This window comes from Clupea harengus, chromosome 20 (genome assembly GCF_900700415.2).
Source record: "Clupea harengus chromosome 20, Ch_v2.0.2, whole genome shotgun sequence".
NCBI lineage: Eukaryota > Metazoa > Chordata > Actinopteri > Clupeiformes > Clupeidae > Clupea > Clupea harengus.
In genome coordinates, this window is record NC_045171.1 from 2,134,744 (window position 1) to 2,147,243 (window position 12,500).

Genomic DNA, 12,500 nt, shown 5'->3' on the forward strand with positions numbered 1-12,500 from the left:
AGCGCTGCTGGCTTTAATTGAGTGTGTGTGTGTGGGGGGGGTGGGGTGTGTGTGTGTGTGTGGGTGTGTGTGTGTGTGTGTGTGTGTGTGTGTGTGTGTGTGTGTGTGTGTGTGTGTGTGTGTGTGGGGGTTGTTCCGTGAGACCATATGTAACCCTTGTTAAATGTCAATTGGGCTGGCGCTAGCTCCAGGTGGGACAAAGGAAAGAATCGAATGGGGGACTGGACTGGTGAGGGATGCAATCAAGACAAAGCCTGGGAAGAGATCAAGCTTGTGTGGCGAGGTCGGGTGCCATTTGAGTCGGTTCAACTCTTTGTTTGGGTATGACGGCTGGAAGGAGGGCTGGTGGGCAGGACGTTCTTTGTGTCCTCTTACTTCAATGCCTCTTCCGCCTGCCTGTTCACCGACAACAGACGCTAATTAATCTGCTTAATGGGAAGATCATTACTGTTGAACACTATCACGGGGAACTTACTTGCTGTCGAGTCTGGACCACGAACATTTCCAGTATCTGTCAGCTAATGAGACAAGGAACGATGGAGTGACGGGCAGTACCCTGGGACTGCTGACATCCTCTTGTTTGATTTTTTTTTTTTGCTTTGCAGAAAACAAACAATTTTCATGCTTATTCCTACAAAAGACAGGCCCATCTACAGGGGGAGCTGAACTCTCAAGCGACGCTACCTCAGATGAAGCTTCTCTTCGGCAGCCAACCGTGAATTTCAAGAGCTTGTGTTTGGATGCTCCTCAGAGAGGGGTTGTGTGGCGGTGGGTGCTCATTTCTAAAAGTGGCATGCGCTACCCCTCCTCAGAAACCGCTCGCAGGAGAGCTCGGGGAATAAAAAGAAGTGAATTCCTGGGGAAAAAAAGGCCGTCGTCGACGTCTTGCTTACTAACTACCTCGGCAGGGTATGGCACAGTGCCTCCCACCAGGCAATGCAGGCCTGGATGAAAAGAGCTTAGACAAACAGCCCTGTGATTCTCCTGCAGTTGTAGAGAACAACCACAGTATCGCTTTGTAGGGTTAGGGTTTTAGCACGGCAGCGGCAGAAACACTAGCACCCAAAGCAGAGGGTGTGCTTTCATGCCCCCTGTTCGCAAGCACTGTGACTTCAAAAACACGGATACTAAAACACACCACGGATACTAGTGCACACCACGAAGCGGAAAGTGGAACTGCTGAGTGGCGGGGATGGAATAAAAGAGGAAACACAGCTTTGGGGAATAGTACATGCTGTTGACATGCGGCAAACACAAGCTCGACATAATGTAGTACATGTATCCGATTTAGTGGCATGGCAGGAAGTACAATCTAGGTCAGCTCATTACAGAACGCGAGTGAGCTGTAAGCACACTCCCTCCGAACGGAAGGCCGTGTAAGAGCACGGTGGAGGGTGTGTGCATGTGTGTGTGTGGAGTGGGGGTGGGGGTGGGAGGCGACAGGGGAAAAAAACTCGACGGCACTGCAAGCTTCTGGCAAGATACGGGCTGTAGGGAACTGTCGACGGACACAGCTGGGCTTCATTGGTTGAGATGGAGGTCATAATCTGTGTGTGGAGTTGTGCAGGGAAAGGAGTGGAAGGGAGAGGCTGTAATTGCACTGGGGTGGGGGGTTAGGGGGTGGTGCAAACTGCATTTCCAACTGCAACTGCAACTCCACCCGCTGGACCAGTGGTTTGGTCCTTCCTCTCAGCTGCGCAGAATTACCCTTTGAGCAGCACTCTGAGCTCCCTATTATCCCGCCATCTAATCCCAGGCTCTTTACGAGCTCAGTGCCCACTGCTAGACCATACATAATCCCTCCTCTAGAATAATGCCTGGACCACAGGGGACTCGATGAGGCTGCATTCTTAAAAGCCCCCCCATCATGGCCCGTGCCACTGCTGCCCAGCTCCACACTAAAGCTCACAGCGGTTGGGACCAACATCGGCTTCCTGAGCCGGACACGGAAGAAACGGTGCGCGCAGGCTTCAGCTTTTTTTGGAAAGCAATTCTCATCTGGAAAATACTCGTCTTTGTTGTCTAATGAGCAGCAAAGAGCTGCAAGATTATTATCCCCTCTGAAGTTTCGGGAGGAGGTCAAAAGTTTAAGGTTGGAGAGCAAGCGGGGCGATGCAGGGTACAGCCTTGGGAGATTCATTTTGATCATAAGGACCTCTGCGGTTAAAGGACTGTGACTGGGAGTGTGTGTGTGTGTGTGTATGTGTGTGTGACTGTGTCCATCAACGAAGAGCCAAAAGTCCTCTGACATCAGGATCATTTGCAGCGGCTCAAAAAGAAGAAAATAAAAAGAGCCAAAGAAGGCCTCTCGTGCTCCACATCTAAATTTAGGGAGCACAACACGTCCAAAAAAGCCTGGAGTCTGGCATCGGACAGCTGTTTGGCCGGAGGGTCAATCAGAAACCTCGCTGAATGTTGGGTAACCCAACTGAGCCCATCCATCTGGACCGTTTTTTGCTGACAGCATTTGAGCTCCCAGCTCGTGTTCATTGTTTTGTGTAGCACGCCTTCAAAACACACGCATAGTGCTCTGTGCAGGTCAGGTGACATGCTCACATTTTATGGCAAGCAGGAGAAACAGAAAAATACATAGGGGAGCCTCTACAACTAATCAATTTCACTCTGGTAACAGCCGTCATCAAATTAGATTTGTGTTGTTAGAGCTGATTACAAGCACTCCTCATACAAATCTATAGTGCTTTGTCCCCTAGGTAAAATTGAGCCGGCCAGAAAAAACATGGAGAGGGAGCAACTGGAGGAAGCAGTAATCGACTGGAAAGAGGTGTGTGGATCGATGGAGCTGTGGGACAGTGTGATATGTTTCATTGATAATTCTCGGTCTCCCTGGCTTCCTTCCCATGAATATCATCAATCCCCGTCACTCAGACATCCATATCAAGCATGTTTCCATGTTGATATACCAGATATACGTACCACACACACAAAAAATACACACACATAAACATATACTCTTACATGCAAACACACAAACAAACCCACACATTTACCCAACCATATCCTTTTTAACAAAGGATTTTTGTTAAAGTTTAGTGTTGATATTACAGTCTGTGATTCTGGTTTAAGGTTGGTTATATTTGAGATCAACAGCCAATCAAATGTGCATGTGTGCAAATGCAATGTGTTCGTTCGCTGGAATTGTTTACAGCTTGGTCGTCACTTTGTCATTTACAGAACCAGGACACTGTACGAATACCTGAGTGTGTTTGAGCACACATACTAAACAGACAGCTGCAGGACCATGAGGAGCTATTCGCTGAATTAAAAAAAAAGTGTATTTGATTCGAATCGCGGACTCCACCTCTAATGAGAGTTGCTTGATTTTCTCACAGAAATGTACATTTGTCTTCTAAAACCTAGTCATGGTCATCTGCTGTTACAATCAGCCTGTTTAGCTAGTGTCTTGTAATCAGCCTGTTTAGCTAGTGTCTTGTAATCAGCCTGTTTAGCTAGTGTCTTGTAATCAGCCTGTTTAGCTAGGGACTTGTAAAAGATGGTAGAGGTGGAACTCACCCAGTCTTGGCAAAGTTGGTCCAGTAGGTCATGACCACGGCGCTGAGCATGATGTCGTTCTTGGAGAAGTTGCACGGGAATAGGTCTGTGGGGCCGATCATGGGGATGCCAAAGACGTAGGGCACCTCATCCCCGTGCGCCGCGTCCGACCAGGCGGGCTTCATCAGGCTCTGGCAGTGGTGGTAGAAGGCGTAGAAGTAGGTGGGCGAGCCGTAGCGGGCGTGCAGGTCGGCCGTCACCACCGACGGCTCCACCCACTGGTGGTCGGTGAAGAGTGCCACCAGCGTCTTGCGGCGCGTCTCGGGGTTGTCGCGGTCGGCCCAGTCGGTGTACATGAACTTGATGGTCTCCCGCAGCGTGTCCTTGCCCTCGGGGTAGCCGTACAGGCTGTCCACGAAGTCCGAGACGGAGAAGTCAAAGTCGTTTCCCGACACGCCGTCCTCGGAGTCCACCACGTTCTCCACGAAGCGCAGCCCCTCGCCCTGGTTGACGCCCAGCATGATGTCGTAGTTGAGGAACTCGCCTTGCTCCATCAGGATCTCCGGATCGTCGGGGATGACGTCGCCATCGATCACCGGGCCGAAGGCCACGTGGTAGCGTGCCGGCTGGATGTCCTGCTCCACCAGCTCGCGGGCACTCTTCTTCCTCAGGCAGTCGACCATGTCCATGGTGTCCAGCACATTGCAGCCCACCTTCTCAGCCAGCATGCGCGTGTACTTGACAGGCTGGTAGTTGACGGCCCAGCTCGACAGGGCGGAGCCGCTTTGGATGATGGCCCTCTGGAAAAGGCCTGAAGACAAGACAAAAAGGGAAAAAAAGGAAACGGGGTGAAGGTTTGATCACTGAAAAAGCGATTTCAGACAGTTGTGAAACCGTGGCACGCCAGGTTGTAATAATAATAATAATAATAATTCATTTTATTTGTAATGCACTCTTCATTCAGAAGAATCTCAGAGTGCCAACAAGGTTGTAGCGTTGTTCTACATAGGCAGCTGTTGCTCGTGCGATTGAATGATTACAATCTCTTCCACCTTCAGAAATATATGTCCAGGTGCATAAGGATAGTAATGTGCGGCAATCTGACAAACCAGCAGCCCAGATGGCTTCCCATTGCAAAATATAGGACAGATATTACAGAATGTCATGATGTATAATCATGTGGATATAAAGGACCAGCTGCACTGTGTGCATTTCCATTATGTAAAAGCTGGCCTAAAAATGCATTGTATATGTGGAAGGGAAAGCTCTCTGTGTGGAGTGTATATGTGGAAGGGAAAGCTCTCTGTGTGGAATGTATATGTTCAAGGGAAAGCTCTCTGTGTGGAATGTATATGTTCAAGGGAAAGCTCTCTGTGTGGAGTGCTCGTGTGAGAGAGAAACATGTGGCAGTAGTAGGCATGTTACCTCCCTATTGATTTTCCTGCTAGCAGCCTTGTCAAAACACTCACAATCGGCTGTAATGGTGCTTTAATAGGACTCTGTGGCCACGCTATTCTCTCCATCCCACGCATTTGCCTTTGCTACAAACAACAGCGAGAACCATTTCACTGTGCGTAGGTACAACACAGTGCATACATTATGCCTGCAGCAGAATATGCCTCTTCATATCTCAAGATTTATATCTTGAAGTCACTCACTTTGACACGTGTGAAATAGCCTAGCAACAAGCTCTAGTGTTACGGCAGAGACCAAGAGAACTCACATGCACACTGTATTTAATGAAAAAATAAAACTGCTAAGCAGCTTTCTAAAGCTATAATTATTAACCAATTTAGTTATTATAGTAATTTCAATTTACAACCTCTGCAACCCACACACCAAATAGTGAATAATAATGACCTTGAACTTGCATACGATGTTCATTTTATTGACTTCTTCCACTGACGAACACACATATACACACATTCACTGACGAACACATATAAACACACATTCACTGACGAACACATATATACACACATTCACTGACGAACACATATATACACACATTCACTGACGAACACATAGAAACACACATTCACTGACGAACACATATAAACACACATTCACTGACGAACACATATAAACACACATTCACTGACGAACACATAGAAACACACATTCACTGACGAACACATATAAACACACATTCACTGACGAACACATATATACACACATTCACTGACGAACACATATAAACACACATTCACTGACGAACACATATATACACACATTCACTGACGAACACATATATACACACATTCACTGACGAACACATATAAACACACATTCACTGACGAACACATATAAACACACATTCACTGACGAACACACATATACACACATTCACTGACGAACACATATAAACACACATTCACTGACGAACACATATAAACACACATTCACTGACGAACACATATAAACACACATTCACTGACGAACACATATAAACACACATTCACTGACGAACACATATATACACACATTCACTGACGAACACATATAAACACACATTCACTGACGAACACATAGAAACACACATTCACTGACGAACACATATAAACACACATTCACTGACGAACACATAGAAACACACATTCACTGACGAACACATAGAAACACACATTCACTGACGAACACATAGAAACACACATTCACTGACGAACACATAGAAACACACATTCACTGACGAACACATATATACACACATTCACTGACGAACACATATAAACACACATTCACTGACGAACACATAGAAACACATATTCTCATAATGTACCACTGGAGCCACTTTGGCTTATTCTCAGCATCAGCCTCTGAGCAGGTGCAGTACAAAAAAAAAAATAAATACCAATGTTACCAATGTTTATGAAAGATGCACATAAGACTACACTAAACAACAAAGAAGACCAAACACACAGCAGAGTGCCTCTCCCTGAATGAATAAACATACAATGTGCTAAGTCTCTACTCCCTTGCCATTAAAGCACACAATGTCATCTCTTTTTTCCTTTGGCACCCCTGCAGTATAAATGAGAGGTGCTTTCATGTCCGCTCCTTCTGGTTTACTGCCTTGTGCTCCTCTGGCAATCACCTCATTTGACACAATTGATCTGTCCTCTTGTATTGCTATAATGGACCACTGCGCACGGCTGTGTGTTTACACACTTCTGCAGATTGCTCACTGCTGAAAAGACAGCTCCTCTGAGGTCAGGAGATTGGAAAGAGAGATTGTAGCGACCTGTGCTAGCAACACATAGCACTAGTGTCCTGATTTTTTATTTCCCTTTTGACCCAAGGGCTATATTTGCTATACCGCATGCAACTTGGTCCTGTGCAAGCTCACGGTGTCACTGTGATGACTATCAGCTCAGCAGGCTCCTTATGTCCATGTAGGACATCGCTGAGAGATTGGGATCTAAGGACATGTTCCGCTTTTTTTCTTCCTCGCTCCTGCTTCTGAGAGGCGGGGAGAGAGAGAGGCGGCGGGGAGAGAGAGGCGGGCAGGGAGAGAGAGACGGCGGGGAGAGAGAGAGGCGGCGGGAAAAGAGAGACGGGTTGGGAGAGACGGGTTGGGAGAGAGAGATGGGCGGGGAGAGAGAGAGGCGGCGGGGAGAGAGAGAGGCGGCAGGGCCAGCCGGGCCGTTTGGAGTGGCTCCACAGACAGGCGCTCACCGCAGGACAGTGGCCAGTCCCCCAGTGAGAGGAAGCAGATGTCAAGGATGGCTACCCTCTTGAAAGCATTACCAGGGGTGACTGGGAGATGAAAGATGGCCGCCCTGGGGCCGAGAAGCCGCGGCGTAATCCTGCCCCCTCTGCCTTGAATGGCTGAGCCGTGTCCCCCTCACCCCCCAACACCCCCCAACACAAGCCAACTGCACTCGCAACCAGGCAGAGCCCCAAAACTGCGGTGTGCCGAGACTTTCATCCCTGAATTCCAATGTGTGACCAGATATACAGACTCCCTGTCCAGTCGATGGCATCCTCTAATGACATCCTGAGAAGTTCACAGCCAAAAGAGGGGGGGGGGGGTTTGTGTATGTATAAATCGCCTTTTTATCTCACCCCCAGAAATCCTTTGTTGTCTTATTCCTGCCAAGCAAATGAACTTTGCCTTGGTTTTGGCCCCTCTCCTACGGACGCTGACCAGCCAGATGGCTCACCGTGGAAGCCAAAAAATGCCCAACACACAATAAGATTTGCCACATGCCCAAACAGCAGGGGGGTTGAAACATGACTAAGTGTTTACTATTGTTTATTGTTATCAGGGGAAAAAAAACAAATAAACAAACAAACAAAAAAAAGCAAAACACAAGCTTTCCCTGTGCCAACAGATATGGATTGATGGAGGAGATAACTTGATTGTGATTAGAGGCTTTTGTATTTTCACTTTAGTGTAATCATTTCAGGTGAATTTCAGGTCTCTTCACTACTGTATTTTGGATGTGTTGATTGTCAGAACCGCTGAAAAAGTGCAAACTGTGAAGTAAATTGGGGCTCCTGTCATCCTGTCATCTCAACAACTATCGTTATTAAGCCCCTCTGTCTCTCTTGTCTGCTGGCTCAATGAAATAGCCACTTAGTTCAGGAACCAAATTATTTGGATTCGGAAGAGAATTAGATAAACAGTGCGCGCACTCGAATTTCGGGAGCAATTTCATCTCTACTCTAGGTGGGCGCTGGGGAGGGACATGGCTCTATCCTGGGGTTTGTTTTGCTTTATGGCAGCGGCAGATAGCACTGACGCTATCTAACTATGCTTGACGTGAGAGCCAGGCACCTAAACAGCGAGCATATCCATCACTGAGCAGCTTTAGTGGCAGATTGAGGTCATAGTGAATTATGACAGGGGCTCGGAGGTAATCATTCATTTGGCCCCGCTCAAACGCCACTCCACTGTGCTTTCGCCGACCTCGACCGCCTGGCCCTCTCAAGACACTAGTTAAACGCCTGCATACCAGATGCTCAGATTGGTGTGAGCAGGGGATAACTCACAGCGGATATAAAACCAGCGACCTTGTGCCATGACCAGCGCCACATCAATGGCTCCCTCACACCGGGGTACAGTGGGGATGGGGATCAGGAGGGGGGCGGGGGGGGCTGGGGCAGGAGATTACCACCTCTTCACACTACACTACATCCTTTCTGAGCCACAGCTTACAGCCTAAACCTGTCAGACCGAGTGCAAGCACAGAACTATAACCCCCCCCCCCCCCCCCCCCCTTCTGAATTGGTTCTGTTTGTGGGCTCCAACCCTCTTTGATTGGAATGGGGAGGACACCACCCCCCCCCCCCCTCTCCGTTTTGGCTGTGGGTGGTGTGTGGATGGCGCCTCTCCTTGTGTGTTTTCCCTTCCTCAGGGGATGTGTACTGAGGCTCTGTGCTGAGTTGCTCTAGATGACTGTAATGCAGATGATCTCCGACGTGCAGGCAGAACAACCCGCCTAAAAAAAAAAAAAAAAAAAGAACAAACGCTATACAGAGCCCACCTTCCCCATCCTTCAACAGCCTCCCCAATCAATGCGATCGTTCTTACATCCCCACCGAGACCTGCCATCTGGGCCACCCTTGTGTTCATCATCCCCACATTACTCCTTCGAAGTGGGACTGGAGAAGCGATTTTCTGGTTATCTCTGCCTTTTTTCGGAACAGGATTCCCAGGGAGCTCATTTTTGGAGCGGTATGATATTCAGGCAGCCCATAATGTAAGCGGGCAGCGGCGTGTCATGAGACTGGTTCCGCTGAGCCTCTGGCAGCCGGCCTCTGGAGAGATAGCGAGGGCTGCGCGCGGGGCTGCAGTGGTGGCGTGGGGGAGGCCTGGTAAGCCCCGGCTCTCCAGCGCCGGGCTCGCTACGCCGGTTCTCCCACAGGTTATTATTTCTTCAGAGCCGCCGCCGCCGCCGCCACCGCATCAGCAGGAGCAGAAGCAGCCACGGCCGCAGCCGCCGCAGCAGCAGTGCACTCAAGGCTCCCTCTCCTCAGTCATCTTACCCACACAGCCACTAAATCCCTCAAGTCTTGCAAGAACTGCCTGCAAAATGGGGTGTGTGGGATATGAGTGTACGTGTATATTTGTGTGGGCAAGAGTGTGTGTGTGTGTGTGTGTGAGTGTGAGCTTCAGGATCTGTGAACAGTGTGTCGATGTGTGAGCATTTGTTCAGGTTTGTTCATATGTGTGTGTGTCTGTGCATGTGAAAGTGTGTGTGAGGGTGTTATGTATGTGAGTTCGTGTCTGTGTCTGTGTGAGTGTGTGTGTGTGTGTGTGTGTGTGTGTGTGTGTGTGAAAGGCATTCCTCTGCAGGACCGTGTCTCATTACAGAGTCGTTATAGCACCCTTGCTTTCATGACACCACTGGGTCTTTTTATAGTATTTTCCATTTTGCATCTCATTGCAGGAGCAGCTCGGATGTGTCACACCCATGCAAGCGCTCACCTCCTCTCCATCCACATGTCACTTCCTGTCATCGCGTGGGCCGCACGCGTTCTGATGTCACTTCCTGTCAACGCTTCAACTGTGTGGGGGTACAGGAGACTGCAGGTCAAAACAGAGGGGAGCTTTCAGAACCCTCACTTCAAGACCCGGCGCCTTAGACACGCCGGTCTCCATAGTTACATCGCAGGATCATACGTGTAATATAGCAGAGTGCCAGCGTGCCAGCGTGCCAGGGTGCCAGCCTGCACCCGAGCATGGCTTTGAGATTTTCTCCCTCCCTGGACAGCAGTCAGACAGTTAGTCTTACAAGAAAACCGCGTCTGCGAGCCACTGTGCTATTTTCTGGAAAGACTATAATATCCTTGTTTCCCCGCCTGTTATTAAGACTTCCCATTTAGATTACAGCCTTGCCAGATTCGAATCGATTCTGGTGCTATTACAAAGAAATTGCATTTTTTTTTTTTTTTTTTGAAAAAGGTGATGGCGCCACTGAATATGAGACTCTGGCGGCTCGCCCACAGAGCAAGCGAGCCTGCTGGTGGAATGAGCTGGGGGATTAAGCAGCAGCTGACGTGATTTTGCCCATCCCACCCGGTTTAGCATGGACAATGAAACCTGACATCAGATGGCCCAAATAGGTCACCACACACATGTGATTCATCATAAACACACAAGCATGCTGTGCCGGTTGGCGGCTGACTGCTAGTCGCAGGTTTGCGTGGGACTGCATTTTACTGAGCGCAGCATGGTTTACACACACACACACACACACACACACACACACACACACACACACACACACACACACACACACACACACACCGTGTGCACAGGTGGTCACAGAGGCTTATGCATTGGAATTGCTCTTTTCTGAGAATGCTTTCATATTTCAAATGATGTTTTCAAAATGCCTACGAGCACATTTAAACATGCTAACACATATTAGCATGGGTAAACAGAGGACCCCCCCCTATGCTGTGCTAGCTGCACATTCCTCACCATTTCAATTCACTAAGAAGCTCTCTGGCACAGCTGTTGAAAATCTCTCGCACTTTAATGGCATTTTATATCTCTCGCAACATGCCTCTGACGCCGTCCGTCAGTCCTGCCCCCTTCAGCTGAGCTCCTCTCTCTCCCACTGGCTACGGCTGAGAGACGGAGCAGCTGCCGGGAGCTGCAGCCCCAGCCAGATAAGGAGGATCCGTGGGGGGAGGCGCAGCCGGGCTAAAAATGACCCGATCGACAGAGCAGAGGTTCCAGGATCGATGGGCGCCTTGGACCCCGCGAGTGTGATATCTCCCACTAATCACAGTGTGACAACCACAAGTCAATAGTGGCAGCACGCACACACACACACACACACACACACACACACACACAGACACACGTAAACAGGCATGCCCACTCACACACACACATTCACACTCACACTCTCACACACACAACCACACACACACACTCACACACACACACACACACACACACACACACACCCACACAACCACAACCACACATATCTACTCACAGGCATGCATGCAGCTGATCACTACCAGACACAAACAAACACATGCGCACATCAACATACACACATGTGCGCACACACACCGCCCTCACTACCCCCATCTCCACCTCTCTCACCACTGACTCCCTGCCATCCCTGCTTTAATCACCTATCCACCTCCACCTCCACCCACAGCCCCCAAATCATCACCTCTTCCCACCTGCAGGGCATCTCTGCCAGCCCGCCGTGGCACGGGATGCTGCCCTGCTTCCTCCATGCCTGGCTGCAGTAGCGGTGGGAGTGCAGCTAACGCTAACGCCCTGACGCTAACGCCCTGACACTAACACTAACGCCCTGACGCTAACGCTAACGCCCTGACGCTAACGCTAACGCCCTGACGCTAAGGATACTTGAGTGCACGGAAGCCTCCTGCTTTCCCATGGCTCCATGGGAGCTCAGCCTCCTCCTCAGCTCCTCTCCCACACTCATAACGACAGAGCCTCCTCCTCAGCTCCTCTTCCTCACACACACACACATACACACACACACACACTCTAAAGTATAAAGACAGAGCCTCCTCCTCAGCTCCTCTCCCTCCCTCACACACACACACACACACACACTCTAAAGTATAATGACAGAGACACAGAGATGGACACGATAAGTCTCCGTGCCGAACCGAGCTGTGACTCGTGCCTATCTGCCGATTATGGGGAGAGGGCTGGGTGGGATGTGCCTGTCTGTGTTTATATTTGTGTGTGTGTGTTTTTGTGTGTGTGTGTGTGTGTAGGGGGGGGGGGGGGGGGGGGTAGTTATCACTGTTTATCTCAGTGTCAACGTCTACGTGCGCTTTCGCCCCTAATCTCATTAGATGCAACACCCGTTCAAATGTTTTCCGATTTTCTCCAGCACTTCACACACAAATGGATTCACTCAGTGTGCAGAGTATAAATTATTTCCTCTGTTTACTCAGACGCAAACAGGCACACACACACACACACACACACAGACACACACACACACACACACACACACACACACATAAACACACAAAGA

At 49.2% G+C, this 12,500-nt stretch overlaps 1 protein-coding gene across 3 annotated transcripts in view; it reads right to left on the reverse strand.

The window, feature by feature from the left end:
• nlgn3a (neuroligin 3a) overlaps nucleotides 1-12,500 on the reverse strand; it is a 125,099-nt gene that overhangs the window by 5,523 nt on the left and 107,076 nt on the right. For all 3 annotated transcript variants that reach the window (XM_031557988.2, XM_031557987.2, XM_031557989.2), the window contains one exon: nucleotides 3,532-4,321. In XM_031557988.2, the coding sequence (XP_031413848.1) occupies nucleotides 3,532-4,321 (790 nt within the window). The remainder of the gene's footprint in view (nucleotides 1-3,531; nucleotides 4,322-12,500) is intronic.